General features: G+C 45.8%; 1 protein-coding gene and 1 long non-coding RNA gene across 2 annotated transcripts; one reads left to right on the top strand and one right to left on the bottom strand.

Annotated features, from left to right (window-relative positions):
* The first annotated feature begins 6561 nt into the window (after positions 1–6561).
* LOC123055403 (uncharacterized) lies at positions 6562–10190 on the top strand. Its single transcript, XM_044479418.1, has 5 exons — positions 6562–7304; positions 7503–7735; positions 7846–8827; positions 9021–9271; positions 9398–10190. Exons 1-5 carry the CDS (start codon positions 6791–6793, stop codon positions 10016–10018), a joined length of 2601 nt encoding a protein of 866 aa, XP_044335353.1. The 5' UTR covers positions 6562–6790; the 3' UTR covers positions 10019–10190.
* Positions 10191–10703: 513 nt separating this feature from the next.
* Positions 10704–15870, bottom strand: LOC123055404 (uncharacterized). The gene is made up of 7 exons (XR_006426638.1): positions 15188–15870; positions 14775–15093; positions 14376–14437; positions 14085–14281; positions 12961–13256; positions 12649–12866; positions 10704–11542 (listed from the first exon to the last, which is right to left on the bottom strand). It is a non-coding gene; the product is annotated as an uncharacterized lncRNA (long non-coding RNA).
* Positions 15871–17442: the final 1572 nt, after the last annotated feature.

Raw genomic sequence — 17442 nt, forward strand, 5'->3', positions numbered from 1 at the left:
GGCTGGAGCTCTGCTCGCCAAAAGGATTCATGCCATCAGTACTTAGACCAAATCTTATGTTCCTTGCGTCAGCTGCAAAATCTTTGAACACTCTGTCGATCTTTCTCCATTGCGTTCCATCAGCGGGGTGTCTCAACTCCCCGTCGGACTTACGGTCCTCTTTGTGCCATCGCAACGACTTGGCATGCTTTTTGTTCATGAACAGACGTTTCAACCATGGTATTATAGGAGCATACCACATCACCTTGGCGGGAACCCTCTTCCTGGGTTTCTCGCCCTCAACATCGTCACCAGGGTCATCGCCTCTGATCTTATAACGCAATGCAGTGCATACAGGGCATTCATTCAAATTCTCGTATTCACCGCGGTAGAGGATGCAGTCGTTAATGCATGCATGTATCTTCAGAACCTCTAAACCTAGAGGGCAGACAACCTTCTTTGCTTCGTACGTACTGGCGGGCAACTCGTTATTCTTCGGAAACATATTCTTCAACATTTTCAGCAAATTTTCAAATGATGAGTCACCTACACCTTCCTGTGCCTTCCATTTTAGCAAATCCAGTGTGCAGCCCAGCTTTTTCAGACTATTATCGCATCCTGGATACAACGAATTTTTGTGATCCTCTAACATGCGATCCAAATTCTCCCTCTCCTTGTCAGTTTCGCAGCGTCTCCGTGCATCAGCAATGGTCCGACCAAGATCATCGGCGGGCTCATCATGTGCCTCTTCTTCACCTTCACCTAACCCTTCCCCACCTTCAGCATCATCCTCCATGAAAGTATCACCAAAATGATCATGATAGTTGTCATCGATATCATCCCCTTCTTCATCTTCTTCCATTCTAACCCCTCTTTCTCCATGCTTGGTCCAACAATTATAGCTTGGCATGAAACCGTGCCGAAGCAGGTGCATGTGAACGTCTCTTGAGGAGGAGTAACCCTTCTAATTCTTACAGACAGCACATGGACAGATAATAAAACCTTGCTGCTTGTTCGCATTTGCCACTACGAGGAAATCTTTCAAACCCGTAGTGAACTCGCCGGAGAGTCGGGGACCGTACATCCATTGCCGATTCATCTGCATTATTATTATATAAAGTATATAATTAACCATCATGCATTTGTTAAACTAACTAGCTAGAAATAATACAAATTAAACAATGAACTACACACATGCATATTTTATCAATGACACATGAAAGGTTCAAGTTGCTAACCGCGATCGCGGAGGAAAAATAAATGAGAAAGCTCAAGTGTGGCTCAGACACTTCATATCATGTTTGTTTCAGGCTCTCGGGCATTTCATCGAACACCTTGTGTGCATAGGAGGAACCAAAAGCAAACCCACCACCCCCTTCTGAAAATTGTGAAGTGAGCTGAGTGAAGTGAAGTGAGCTGAGTCCTATATATAGGGATGGGCCTTTAGTCCCGGTTGGCCTGGCCAACCGCGACTAAAGGCCTTCGGGGACCTTTAGTCCCGGTTGGCCAGGCCAACCGGGACTAAAGCCCCTCCCGTCCGCCAGCTGGATGGGCCTTTAGCCCCGGTTGGCCTGGCCAACCGCGACTGAAGGCCTTCGGGGACCTTTAGTCCCGGTTGGCCAGGCCAACCGGGACTAAAGCCTCTCCCGTCCGCCAGCTGTCGACCGAGCGCGCTGGGCCCAGATAGTTGGTCGCGGGTCTCCTCCCGAACCGCGACTAAAGGCCCCTTTTTGTCACGGTTCGATTGTTTTGGGGACTAATGGGGGCGTATGGAAGCCTCTTTTTCTACTAGTGAGACATGCTCTAGGAAATTATATGAAAGCTTTGTTCGTTACCGTGGAAAATTCTATGAAAGCTAAGATGAAGCAATGATAGGGATTAGCGCTTCTGTTCGGTAAATGTTGACCATTAATGCATATAGCAACTTGGGTCAACGGTCAGCAAGAATAAAAAAGACTCAAGATATTTTAAGCGGATTAGGAGCACTCAGGTGCTCCAGCCCCTATATATATTAATATATTTTTTCAAAAAAAGTAAAATAAATCCCGGAACTTTTTGAAATCAAATATGGTCAGGTATTATACTCGTCTAAAAAGTTGGACCAAGGAATTACTCCCATTAACTTCAGGGCAAAAAAACCAAATTTATAACGACAATATAGCATAAATAGTACTTGTATCTAGTGTTTTTTTGGCAAATCTTTGACCCCGGATACAATGAAAGTCATTCCGTGTTTAATCTTTTTATACAAGTGCAATACTTGGTCACGTTTGATTCCATAAAAAGTTCTGGTATTTTTGACCTTTTTTTGAATTACTAAATTATTTTTGAATATAGGGAGGGGGTGGAGCACCCGGGTGCTCTATGTATTTTCGCTCAAGATAGCCACTATTGGAGGTGGTTGTAAAGTGTAAATATGTGGATAGATCACGACTCTACACTTATAAACAGTTTGTGACTCAATTATTTCTTTTAGAATATAAGTGACTCAACTTTGGTTTTTTAGAAGACACTAAGGACGTGCTTGGTTGCCTTTCCAGTTGAGCCTGGCTCAATGAACCTGGCTGAGGTAAAACAGGCACACAACTAACATCTGCACTTCTGTTTGGTTGCCCGCATCGACACTTCGTGCATTAGGGGACAACTTTGCACACTATGTTTGGTTACCTGTGTTGTCTGCATTCACACATAAGCACGATGTTTGGTTGCACACAGGGTGCGAGGCGTGCTATCCTTGTACCATATGTGGTAGGTTACCCGGTGCATCTTACACACGATCACAGCTACCACACCAATGATGCATCAATACAATTGCGACGAACAGCATGATAATGATCAAGTTCTTCACCCAAAGTGTGGCGCCACCTTGCCAACTTTAACCTTGCATGCCTGCTTTCGCACATACTTGGTGTAAGCATCTCCTGCCTCTTGCCTAGTCTTAAACCCTCTGTGGCCACTGTCCCTGTACCCCGAAACTTGTTGGTTGCAAGCTTTCCATGAATTGTAAACCCTGGTGCCCTCCCCTCAAACACCGCATACCACTTATCCTAGCAGTGCAGAAAGAGAAACAGTTGAAGCAGCAAGCAATGGAGCAAACAAGCAGCAAGCAAGGAGCACACAAACACAAGCAATGGAGCAGAAGAAAAGTAGTAAGCATATATGCATGATCATTTGACATAACAAGTTCAACCTAGCATTACTATGGTGTCATCCTACCACCACATCCAAAAGAGGGTGTAATCCCACCACTGCAAGTCCGTGATCACCTTGAGGGGTTAGTATATACCACCTCACCAAAATATACAGATCATCAGATTGTTTTCAAGCCCTAGCTACACAAAATATACGTCATCATCTTCATCGTCATCCTTGTCGCCATCACCATCGCCGTCGAGGGATCATGCACGCGGTAACCAACAGCAACATCTAGTAGTAGTACTTGCCCAACCAGCTCCTGAGCCAGAGCACCGTTTGGGCGTCTACCATGGCAACAAACCCAACACCCTGGGCCTTGTTGTCTAGCAGGTGGCTCGGAGCTACCACATGTTGTACATGTCAGGGTGGACGTCGACGGAGTTGCTCTCCCTAATGGTGGTTGACACCTCCTTCATGGCCTCAGTCATGCTGGTGAAGACACTGATCTCCTCCTCCATCAGGCCGCCCCTCTTCCTCTTCCTATTGACCATAGGGACATGCTCAAATGGTTTGTCAGGGCCATTAAGGACCGCCTCTATGTCTGGGATGCCTGGGTACTCCGGCATGGGAGAACCAAGAGGCTCATCGGAGCCCATGGCATGCTTGTTGGTTGCCAGCCCGAAGCAGAAGATGTGTTGCATATGATGGTAGTTCGGGATGGGTGCGTTGAGGAACTTCGTTTCTTTGGGGTGGTCCTAAGAAAGAAGCACAAGTGTTGTTAGTTGTGGGTAGGCAATGGTTGTCAGTGTGAAAAACAAGGGGATAGTGAGCTAACTGCGACATGGTCGATGTAGTGCTCTGCCTCCAGAATGATCGAGAAAGTGTTCTGATCCCATGAGGCGCCGCTAAGGCCTCTGAGCTTGGCCACCTGGATCCATCAAGCTCTCCACTTCCTGAGGTGGTTCTACACCTGGGTGGCGGTCACCTCCTGGCCAGAGAACTCGAACACCTACTTCACAATGGTGTTCAAGTGCACCTACTTGAAGCCCTTGTCAGTCCTAGCCCCATAAGAGATGAGCTCACACATCCATTTCAACACAAACATGGACATGACGACTGTCACTTCATGTTGTTCCCCCTGCGATCCTTTTTTGCCTTTGCGGCTGCCGTCAGTGCAGCAGCAGCAGTTGTCTCAACGAGCACAACTGGACAAAAAGAGAACCACTGACTGATACCTCGAACACCTATGAATCATGAGGCATGTGCTAATTGAGGGGGGAGGGGGGGGTTGGAAGTCCTCCATAGGACTCAGCGTACTGGCTGTCGGACAGGACAATGGCCTGACTAAAATCTTGGGTCTGCGTGGTCATGTCCTACAATCGTAGCACGCATTGACGGTAAGCATAGCACACAGTACCAGATGATCTATGAAAGGAGGAGCATACATCACAACTAGCTATGAATCCAGTGTGATCATCACTATCATACTACTCTAGCATGCTACAAAGCCACCGCCAATAGCTACCACAACAACACAAGATCGGGGCACGAATCAACCCTGCCACATGCTTGCACATCAAACCCTACGACCACATACAATGAACAGAGAGAAGGGGTGGCTGAACTCATAGAGGGCATGGCCGTAGCTTGAGGAGGACGCAGGGGAACGGCCGGAGAAATTGAGGGCGGGAGTCGTCGCTGTCGTGGACCGCCTGCCGGTGAAGTAGCGCCGCTTACCTGCTCATCAGTACCGATGCATATCGGCAGGGAAGCTCGAAAGGGGGGAGAAGGGTGGCAGGAGTTTGGGCGGTGAGAGGAGGGGGCTAAATAGGGGCGACCGAATCGGCGGAAGCTGAGCCAAAATCCTCCCGCTGATTTTTCGGAGACGTGCGCGAGCTCGCCCCATCTCCGTGGTCGCACGAGCTCAGCGCCGCGTTTCCCTCCCCTGCTTCAGCCGAGTCTGGCTCTCTAGAAACTGTCGATTCGGGCGTAGTAGTTGGGCCTGGCTAGGAGGTGGTTTAAACTTCGTGCAATGCAGGCCGAACAGTGTATGCGGGCTGCCAAACAGGTCAGAATCTTCCTGCGCGGGCCTGGTAGGGCCAAATGGAGGCAACTAAACATGTCATAATTGACTCAATCATTGAAGCAGGTTGCAAAAAATTTATATGTTCACATCAATGGGTATTCCAAAGCCCAGTGGGTGGCCTCACGCCCATGCATATTACTGTGTTCTGTTGGGCTGGGAATGGGCTAGGCCTAAAATGGCCGGACGCCCATTGTAAAACAAAAAAATAATCCTCAAAAGTGCTGGAAAACCACAGTTTCTACACATTATTGCATCTGCAAAACCTAGTGATATGTAACGTGTAATAAAAACAAAATATGTAGCTTACTCTGTGTGCCTACACATTATCTCAATCAAAACACCCGCTGTACTTTCTCTATATCCTGCATCTTTAGCAGCATTTGAGCATCTGTACATTGTTGTTATTCGGTCATTCATGTGTGATTGATTCATGTAAAAATGAACCGTGAGCCTCTGTGCATTGTAGTTACTCAGTCATTCATGCAGGATCGATTCATGTAAAAAGTAAAAACGCAGGTCACTAACTTGTTGTCCAAAGCACATAATGATCAAAGCGAAGAGATCGAATCAAACAAGAGCACACATACAACAGCAACAGGGATCCTTGTTAAGTTACATGCACCTTGCTTAGTTTTTCTGAGCAAGAATACTAGGAAAGAAAGTTTAGAACAGAACAACAGGGAGAGCACTTTCTAGCAAATAGAACGCACTAATTTTATACAGCTCAAATCATGCGCAAAAAAAAGAGTGGTCTAAATTCTTGAGTGTAAAAGTGAAGCGAAAATATGCTTCTTTGTTGTTGTGTGTTGCTTAGAGACCGTGTCAGTTTTCTTGTCTGCATCATTTATATGTTAAAATCACAAGTAGACAGATCTCACTCGAAACAATTTCTAAGAAGGCTAATTTTCAAGATTTATTTGACACGACCCTGTTATACTCAATCTACACAAATACAATGTCATGTACACATATGTCATTTTTGTATAACAAAGACGAAATGAGCAGCACACACTTCAACTCAATCAGTTAGCTTGATAGTGCGACACCCTTCGATTATAAGTGAAGAATATAAGAAGACCCCTTGGTTAGCTTTCTCCTGCCAACGGGGATTGGTGTTATTAGCATAGAAAATGATCTAGAGAGAGGTTTGCTGTCAATTAAAGTTGAAGAAAAGCTTCCGGTTATTTTTAGCTTTTGATTATTTATGCCTATAGCTTTTTTATTGAATGAAAATGTCTACTATTTTTTTTAGGAAAGGATGAAATGTCCACCTGTATAGAATTGAAAAAAAAAAACTGGGCCATACTTGGACTACCACGCCCTATGACATGAGTAGTATTTCTCCGGGCCGGGGTAGGCCGCCCTGACCCGTGTCGTTGAGGCGGAATACATCGCACACGTCTCAGAAATCCTAAGTTCGGCGGCGGCGGCGGCGGACGGCGAGCCAGATCTCAGCACGCGGCGGCGAGCGGCAATGGGGGAGAAGACGAGGTGAGGACTCCTCGTGAGATGTAGGCGGAAGGGGATTCCTGGGTCACCGATTCTCGTGGCCGGAAGAATCCGAGGGATCATGTTCTGCTCACTGAACTGATGAAGGAGGAGAAGTACCTCAAGGAGGAGGGGAGAGAACTGGTGAAGGAGAAGAAGCAGATGGAGCCGACGGACATGCCCGAGGAGCACCAGAGGTTAGATTTGTCCAGCCCCGGCTGCAGTTCTGTTAAGCAGAGTCGAGATTTGTTGGATAGGATCGAGCGCAGCGCACAGCGGCAACTGGTTGTTACGGATGAAATCAGGCGCTTGAGCCAGCAGATGAGGGCTGTCAAAGCCCGCAGCCTGACGGATATTCTGGGCGTGGAGCACAAGACTGAAGAAACTGCAGCCTTGGATGAGCGTAATCCTGCTAATGGCGGGGAGCTCAAGCCGGAAACTGCAGCCTTGAATGGGCATGAGGCTGATGGCGGTGCTGCCAATGGCGGGGAGCACAAGATGGAAACTGACGCCTTGGATGAGAAGATGGCCCCTGAACAGAAGGAATTTGCTCAGTACGCTGATGCCTGGGATGATAAATGGGGATCCAATGGGTTCGGTCTCTTCCATTACATGAGTGAGTAAACATACATGCATGCATCTTGTTTATCTTACTCAATTTTGTTTAGTTAGTTTCATTCCTCTCTTTTCTTACCTTTGGTCCTATGTCTTTCTATAAGGGAAGGCAAGTGAAGGGATTTACTTTGCTGCTTATCTAGTACTTGTTCATGTTACGAAAATTTTAGCACCTGCTTCCATTGATCGATTTCTGCAGCGACGATCAGTTCCATGCAATATACACACTTGATACCCGGGAGCGCCCCAAGGCACTATTGTCGAGCCGCGCCTAGCCTCCAGGTCGTCTCCATCAAACTGGCAGAAATTCAAGGTGGTCCGGAATGGCCGTTGCCAGTGTACGGTATGATTGCTGTCAGAGACCATGTGGATCACAATCGCAACCTTCTGTTTGCCTGCTATAGGAGCAGGTGTCAGATACTCAAGGAAAAGGTGTGTATACCATCTTAATATACATACCTTTGTTAATAAGGTGACATTGTTTGCCTTCCTGGGCCTTCATATTTGTCAGTAGCTAATAAGGTGATCGATGATGCTTGCAGGAGCCCTTTTTGGCCTTGACTGGCCCCTCCCGTGCAATTGTGTGCAAGGAATCGGTTGACTTTGAAATCCAACTGAAAGTAAGAGGTACAACGGAGTCTGAAGATAGAGCATTGATCACTGGTGTGTGCACTTACAACAGAGGGGATGATACTGTTTGCTTTACGAACTGCTTCTGCACCGCAGAGTTTAGATTGGAGGTACTTCAGGAAACAGTCCAGGCCACTGTTTTGGGTGTCCGTGTCAAAGATGGGTCATGGCCTTCTGGATGTGGAGGTCGAGTCACTTGCTCACTCATTGATGGTGAAATTGACGACACACCCGGGCAACTTGAGCTGCTTGTTTCTCGTGGCAGTGCCATGCCCGTGACTTCTGAGGGTTACCTTCTTCTGTCAAGGAATGTCGTTTCTGTGGATGTTAACAGGAACCTGAATTTTCTCCTAGAGGCCTGCTTACCATCTGGTGATATCATTGCACAAAAAGTATTGTCCTTTGAACCCAAACTTTGCAACATAAGTCAGGGTAGTTGTGAACTTAATGGTATTGAGTTGGAGATCACTGTTGCTTGGTCTTGTCTTGTTTCTGAGAAGCGGGATATTTCGGTACAAGGATGTGTTGGTGATGAGGAGCAGGACGGGGACATTGCATCAATGGAGCAGCAGGTGCCGAAGATAGACTCCAAATTGACATCGGAGGTGGGGCCCGAGGCGGAGACGGAGTCGGCGATGAGTCTGGATACCAGTGAATTGGCGAATGAATCGAGTACCTCCATGTTCATATCAGACAAGTCAATACTTGAACCTGCAGATTCTGTTGCCACCAACACAGGTTACGATGTTGAGAAGATGTATAGAGGCAAATCAGACGAACAATTAAAAATTGAGGCCAAGGAGATGGCTGCCGAACAGAAGAGTTTTGACATGTATGTTGATGCCTGGGAAGGGTCATGGGGTTATGATGGGTTCGGTTGCTTCCGGGACATGAGTGAGTAAACTTGCATGCATCTTGCTTATCTTACTGAACTTTGGTTAACTAGTTTCCTTCCTCCTTTTTACCTTTGGTCGTAGTTCTTTGCAAAAGGGAAATGGAGGGAATTACTTTGTTGCTTTTCTAGTACCTGTTCATGTTACAAGATTTCTAACACCTGCTTCCATTGATCTTGTTCTGATGCATGCAGCGACAGTGAGTTCCATGCAATACACACACTTGGTACCAGGGAGCACCCCGTTGCACTATGGTCGAGTATTGCACTATGGTCGAGTGTTGCCTAGCCTGCAGATATTCTCCGTTAAACTCGCAGAAATACGAGGTGGTCTGGAATGGCCGTTGCCAGTGTACGGCACGGTCGCTGCCCGAGACCATGTGGATCACAATCGCAACCTTCTGTTTGCCCGCAACAGGAGCGAGTGCCAGATACTCAATGAAGAGGTATCTATCTGTACCATCTTAGCAATATCAATATGCTCTTCGATTAATTTTGGGGATAATGTGGACATGCCTGCCTGGGCCCTCTTGTTTATCAGTTGCTAATAAGGTGATTGATGATGCTTGCAGGACTCCTTTTTGACCTTGACTGGCCCCTCTCGTGCAATTGTCAGCGAGGAATCTGTTGTCTTGGAAATCCAACTAAAAGTAAGAGGTAGAACCAAGTCTCAAGATAAGCCACTGATCAATGGCGTGTGCACTTACTACAGCAGAAGAGAAAACCCCATTTGCTTTACGAATTGCTTTTGCACCGTAGAGTTAAGTTTGGAGGAACTTCGGAGAACAGTCCAGGCCACTATTTTGGGTGTCCGTGTCAAAGAGGAGGGGTCATGGCCAGGATTCGGAGGTCGAGTTGCTTGCTCAGTCATTGGACCTGATGCCAGTCCTCAGGAAGTTGAGCTTCTTGATTCTCGTCATAGAGCCATGCCGATGACTTCTCAGCGTTACCTTGTTCTATCAAGGAATGTTGTATCTGTAGACTTTTGTGGAAGCCTGAATTTTGTATTGGAAGCCTACTCAGATTCTGGTGATATAATTGCACAAAAAAATGAGTCCTTGAAGCCCAAGTTTTGCAACATAAGCCAGCAAACATGTAAACTTACTGGAGACATTGAGTTGGAGATTACTGTTGCATGGTCCAGTCTCATTTCTGAGAAGTGGGACATCTCGGCACGAAGATGTTATGGCTAGGAGACAACACCAACCTTTTGATTTGTTGTATTTTGTGAATTCCAGTTATGATGCTGTCCTTTGATTCTGGTGAATTTAGTACCAGTTATGATGCCGTCCTTTGATTCTGGTGAATTTAGTACCAGTTATGATGGTATTTGTGAATACCAGTTACTGGAGACATTGAGTTGGAGATTACTAGTACCAGTTATGATTTATGATGTGTGTTGTCAAGCAAATTGGCGTCTGTTTCTGTGATCATGCTTGACCGCTTTTTAGAATGTGGTGATCAAGCAATGCATAATCAGTTATGATTTATGATGTGTGTTGTCAAGCAAATCTGAATCTGAGTAGTGGGACAGAAAGACTTGAATTAGTGCGTATTTTGACCGTTTCTTTAAAATGTGTTGTCAAGCAAATCTGAATCCCTGGGCTTGTAGTTTGTCCACTAATGGTGCAAATGTTTAAAATTTCTTCAAGCATTACAGATACACTTAATTGGCCAGTGTGTTGCAGGACACTTTTGTAGGCCGAATGACAAAAGCCCCAAAACCAGTGTGCAACAAAACTGAGGAAAAACAACGAAAATAAAAAACTCTTTTACTTTTTGTCAACCGCATCCATACTGTTGTGGACAAAGAATTTTTAAAGAAATATTACTGTCAACCGCATCATACTGGCATTAGTGGACAAAAGACGCAATGCATAATCAATTAACAAACTAGATTTAACCGCATTAGTGGACAAAGATTTTTTAAAGAAATATTACTGTCAACCGCATCCATACTGGCATCAGTGGACAAAGGACGCAATACATAATCAGTTGACAAACTCAGAGGTTGACAGCAACTCCCTCCCTTACTATATATTCAGTTAACAAACTGAGATGTTCAGAGCAGCCAGTTACAGCATGCACAAAATTATGTATTGCGTATCACTCACTCCCAGGGCATCGGATTGCAGTCCCTCACTCCCATATCACCTTTTTTGCATCCGGCCATGGAGCATCATACTCACTGCCTTCCCGTATTAATGCCTTGCAAGAGAATTCTTCGTATCCAACAAAAGCTCCCCACCTAGCAAGAATGATAGATCAACCTCCGCAGTTGGCCTTGTCCGGAAGCACAAATTCGCTCTGTGGTGCTCCCGCTCCTTATCTATACATGCTTCCTTTGCCTCCTTGACAACATCTTCATAAGGATTAAAGTAGTCAACTTGACTCCCATATCTTTCTTTGTATTTGATGAATAGATTCCTTTCCTCATACAAAGCAACGTATAACCTCATTCCAGTTTTTGACATCCCCTTCCAATCTCTGAAAAGTTTAGCTAATGGAGGACTAAGGGTCAGAGCAATGTCACTAGCAACAGCATCAATGACCCACTTCCTAGCCTTGGCAAATCGCTGTGCTTCACCAAACAGAACGAAGAGAGTGCAAACTAATCTCTGACCTTCATCTGTGATTTCTTGGTCAGGATGGAGCTGCAAATCTTAAGAAAATTGAAGATTCTCAGGAGAATTCCTTTACCAAATTGCACCCTTCCACTATAAACAATAACATGAAAGTAAGTTAGATAGATAGAAAACTGAGCATGCACATTAGCTTTACAAGAGATAAACAGATAATGCACATGTATATGGAAGATTACAGACAATAGAAAGCTGAACAGCCACATGTATATTTTTGTTGTTAAAAAAGAGCCATTCCACATTTGAATTGTTGTTCATCATAAATAAATAGTCCAGCACTCCACCCCCCATCCACATGACTTAACGCTCAATAATGGTGAATAAACAATGGTTTTCCAGCATGTTTGTGGTTTGTACCCATATGTACATGAACTTAAATCACTTCTTGGCCAAGTTTGTACCAAATAATTAGATTACATATTCAACGTGAAATCAGAAATAAAATTGGAAATTGGTTCAACCAAAATCTTGCTTACTAAAACATTTAGCTAGACAGTGATTGCAACATCATTGCACTCCATATACTACCAGAACTGGATCATATTCATACCATTTGGTACATCTCAGGCATCATAATGCAAATAACATGTCTTTGATGTCAAGGTGATCTTTGTGCTGCTAGATAAAAGATGGGTTTCCAGCATGTTCCCTGAAGGAGGATCTAAATCTACTTTGCTTCCTAGATGAAAATGCAAATTGGTATCAACTGTCTCCAAATATCTGATATAACCGTAGCAGCAGGATTTCAATAAGTAAAATAATCTCTCAAATTTGTGTTGCTGACAGATATCTTGCATACTAAACATTTAGCTAGATACTGCTCGGGTATTTCTGCACGCAGAAGAGGGTATACCAGACAAACTACATCCAACACAGCTGAGGCATAGTACCTGCCCATCTTGTCTATCTGCCAGCATCCTTGTTTAGACTACTTTGTGTAAAGGGCCCATTCTTTATTTCAATACACATGAAATGAAGTTAATAGTCCACGTTGGAGGTATGTATAAGCTGAGAAGGCACATATATATTTTGATGACTAAAAAATATGGAAATCCACTAGCGTGTAAGATGCAGTCACTCATGTATATTTTGATTTGACAGGGAAAAAGGAATTAAGTATGAACAAACAAGAATTGCAACAACATTCTAACTAGATATAAACCAACTTAAAGAGCACTTACAGTTTCACATGGCTAGAGGAGTATTTTGTTGGGTCTGATTTTCCCAGTCGAATAGGCACCGGCTCCCGGAAAGTTCTCCATGGGGTTATATCCTTAGCTTGAATGGAGAAATACACGCGGAACGCGACAACATAATTATCGCTTTCACGTATTAATATCTCCATAACTGCTCCATCACCACATTGGATCGATATCGAATGGAACGACTGTTTCTCAAGCTAAGAAAGAGACAGAATAAGAATCAATTGACCATTGCCAAAAATGAACAAAACATTCAGCTGTCATTGAACACAGAAACATAAATCTTGGTACCTCTTTGTGGTGTTTTGGCGTGACTGGAACCTTGGTCTCAGACTTGCCATCCTCTTTTGTAACGGAAAGAAGCATAGAAGAATTGTTGACATATCTCACATCCCTCAACTGGTACAAACTTTGAAAGTCCGCAGCTGTTGGCTCAATAGGAAACAGAAATGTATGGAGAACTGTCTCAGCAAAAATTGCCTTAAGAGAATTGGCGACAGCTGCTCTATATGCTTCACATTGTGCATCGTGGAACTTTTTCAGCTCCCGATCAGCCTGTTTTGTACTTGTAGACATGATTGTGATTGCTAAAGACAAAAAAATAGGGTCAGTTATGTCTAAGTGCAATTAAGCAATGCACCACTAAACTACAGATATACAAAACATTTTTTACACCTCAGATTAGCCATAGTTTATTAAAAAAACAAAAAGAGCAAACATAAATTTCATCAGTACAAAATTCAGTGTAGCCATAGTTTCTGATAAAAAAACAAAAAGAGCAAACATAAATTTCAGCAGTACAAAATTCAGAGTAGCCATAGTTTCTGATAAAATATTATGAGCGATGATTCTATCAAGGTGAAAGCCTTATCAGCACAACACAAATCGACCATTTTAAACAAGAATTTATTTGACAAATTGCACAAAACCAGGACAAATGCCTTATGCATGTAGTAGTTAATGTCGCTATTCCAACATTAGCAGCAATGATGTCTTTACAATTGAAGTGACCAATGGAACACATCAAGGAGCACCAGCTTAAAGCCTAATGAGAAACAGCACCATAAAATCTTATTAAACAAAGAAATGAAAAAGATAGCAAGCTCAGGATTGCTCCTCAACTAATGTGCTTGCTATAATAATAAAAGACAACTTTTCTGCTCCACCTTTTACTACAAGGATGGTGACAAAGAAATATCCAACTTAGCACAAGTAAGGAGTTTATTGACCAAAAACTGAAAGCATAAAGAAACATCCTATCTTGGCACACACAATATATCCTAAATCTGAAAATCCGTAGGTATGTACAACAATGGCTGAAACAAGAAACATAATATACAAGAACATGAACAGTATTGCACTTGTGCCAGTAACAACTATTAAAATGACAGACCAACTTTAGGGGGAGATATTACCTTAAGAGGATTCAGCCTCCCCCTTTCGCACCCTGCACCAGGTAACTCTGATGTCTCTCTTCACCTCCTACAGGAACAAGCTGCAGGCACCACGCCACAAGGAAGAAACCTACAAGGCAGCCGGGGTTGCCTCCTTCCACTGCGGGGAACCAACCAAGGATGCGGACTGGTTTGCCTCCCTCTGCCGCCGCCGACCCCTGTAGGGCAAGAAACAAGAGCAAGCGGTTTGGACCAATGCAGGTGACAAGGTAAATCTAACGAACAGGGGAAACAAGTGGGGCGATGGCGTACCTCAGATGCGATGGCCAATGGGCGCAGTCGTCACCGGCGAGGTTCCTCAAGTAATGTGCTCGCTGGTGATAAAGAAATATCCAACTTAGCACAAATAAGCAGTTTATTGACCAAAAACTGCAAGCATAAAGATACATCCTAACTTAGCACAGACAAGGCCTTTTATTTAACAATCAAACACAAGCACACATATCCTCAATCTGAAAATCCGTAGGTATGTACATTAAGCTGTACCTTTAGAATTGATTTAACTAACAATGGCAGAAACCAGAAACAATATGCTTGAAGCCAAATTGGCTCATAACCAGATCACCATAACATACAAGAACATGAACAGTAGTGCACTTGTGCCGGTAACATCTAGTTCAATGACAGACCAACTTTAGGGGGAGATATTACCTTGGAGGATTTGGCCTCCCCTGCTCCAGGTAACTTTGCTGCCTCCCTTCACCTCCTACCAGAAGCAGCTGCAGGCACGTCTCACAAGGAAGCAACCGACAAGGCAGACAGGGTTGCCTCCCACCACAGCCGGGAACCACCCAACGAGGCGGACGGGGTTGCCTCCCTCCGCCGCCGGGATCGAACCAACGACGAGGACTGGCTTGCCTCACTCCACCGCTGGGATCCAACCAACGAGGCGGCCCCCTCCGCCGCAGGGAACCAACCGACGACGCGGAAAGGATTGCCTCCTTCCGCCGCCGACGCCGCCGACGACCCCCTGTAGGGCAGGAAACAGGGGCGAGCAGTTGGAGGCAATGCAGGTCCCAAACGAAATCGAACGAAAGGGGGGAACGAGTGGGGTGATAGTGTACCTGAGATAGAGGTGAACGATGGGCGGAGGTCGTCGCCGGCGAGGTTCCGCCGCCCCCGCCGAGCGCTCGGCCGGTGGAGCGGAGCGGAGCGGAGTGGCGTCGGCCGCGGCTAGGTCTTTGATGGACCGAGCAACAGTTAGCGGGCCGGCTTTGTAGACGAGAGAAGAAGAATTCGGCCCAGGGCGCGTTACGGCCCGCTAACGGGCGGCCCGTCCGGTGAAGGTGCTTGGTTTCGCACAAGAGGCGGTATTCACACCAAGGGTCACCGGATCCGGGTCAGGATACCCGCGCGACCGCCGGTGACCGGATCCGTGTGGCGTGAGGCCCGGGGCTTGGTTGGTGTCGACGGCCTCGGGAAGGGAAGCGACGCACGGTGGCCATCGAGACAAAGGCGTCGGCGCACCGTACGTACACGGCATGGTGTGATGTCGCCGGAGCCAGCGCCGGCCGTCGGCGGGAGTTTTGGTGACGTCCGGAAGCGAGGCGCCTCTTGGCCGTGGACGTCGATGGAAGATGCCTCCGGCGCGCCTGCACCGGAGATGGTGTCGACGTCGAGGAAGATGCCTCCGGCGCGCGTCGCCGGAGAAGCGGCGGTCGTGATGTGGATCTCTCATTTCATTTCTAGTGGGGAAACGTGGCGGCTTGCCTACTGGAGTGGGAGTGGGAGTGGGAGAATGGTGTGGTGATAGATAGGGTTAAGGGGGTATCGTACGTACAGTACTTATAGCGGTGGTGGGGTGGCTCGCAGCCGTAGATGCTAATTGCCTCCGCGCCTCTCGCTCGTCCGTTCCGTTTGCTAATTGGAATTGGCAATTAGCGCGTCCAATAAATGCCACCGCACCGACCCCTCAATCGTCGCGAGCGGTAAATGGAAATGAATTACTACTACTGTTTCGCCTCCCCCAGATGGCTCTCCCCCAGATCGAATCGAATCGCTCCCAGACGAGACGAGACGAGACAGACAGCGCGGGCCAGCCGTCTTATATTATTAAAGTCTCCTCGTCGTTCGTTTCCAACAAAGGTGCTCGGGTGCGTGCGGCTGCATGCGCGCTCAGCTTTGTGTTGTGTGACACACTTTTTTTTATCTACCTATATCAAGAACAACAAAAAGATGTGACCGTGAACGTGACGAGCGCACTCACTATATATCCACGCTACTCCGACGCCTAGTACGTACGGTTGGGTTGTTGTGTGCTAGTAATACGGACGTGCCCATTTTTTGCTAATATACTACTGTACTCCGATGTCATGAAAAATATATCACTAGATTTCTACACGGATGTAGTTTCACGGCGGGTTTTTTTTTCAAGAAGCACCGGGAGTTATTACGTCATGATATAACAAGTTCTGTTCTTGGATTCCTTAATGGAGGGGATCTGCCTTTGGGTTTGAATGATACGTCTATTACACTTATACCAAAGGTACGGAATCCTCAGAATATTACTCAATACCGTCCGATTTCTCTATGCCCAGTCTTGTACAAGATAACTGCCAAAGCTATAACAAATAAACTCAGGGATTTCATGGATGAGATAATTAGCCAAGACCAAAGTGCTTTCATCCCAAGTCGACTCATCATTGATAACATCTTGGTTGCATTCGGAAGTGTGCATGCCATGAAACGGAGGAAGAAGGGGAAGAACTTTGCATGTGCGGTTAAGTTAGATATGATGAAAGCCTATGATAGGGTGGAATGGAGCTACCTTGAAGCAATTCTCCTTAAATTTGGCTTTGGCATCAACTTGGTGAGATTGATCATGACGTGTGTCACTTCGGTTCGTTTCTCGGTACGGGTAAACGGTGAGCAACTACCTTATTTCATTCCCACATGTGGACTACGGCAAGGTGATCCTATGTCACCCTACTTGTTCTTGCTGTTCCCTGCTGAAATACTATGGCCAGATTAATAGAGGCATTCGTGTCAGTTTCAGAGCTCCATGGGTGAATCATTTGCTATTCGCAGATGACAGCCTTATTTTTATGACAGCTGATAGTCGATGCGCAGGAAGACTAAATCGTATTCTGCAAAATATGTGGGGCTGCGTCGGGCCGGTGTGTTAACCGGGAGAAGAGCGCAATTTACTTCAGTCCCAACACTCCGGTTGCTACCAGGCAGGCTATCAAGAGTGCGCTCGATGTGCACGTCAAGGCGTTTAGCAAACATTACCTCAGTCTACCCACAGCGGTGGGGAAGATTACCAGTGGCACTTTCGACCACATAGGTGAACGTTCGAGAAGCAAGATGAAAGGGTGGT

Source organism: Triticum aestivum, chromosome 2D, assembly GCF_018294505.1.
Source record: "Triticum aestivum cultivar Chinese Spring chromosome 2D, IWGSC CS RefSeq v2.1, whole genome shotgun sequence".
In the NCBI taxonomy this organism is placed as follows: domain Eukaryota; kingdom Viridiplantae; phylum Streptophyta; class Magnoliopsida; order Poales; family Poaceae; genus Triticum; species Triticum aestivum.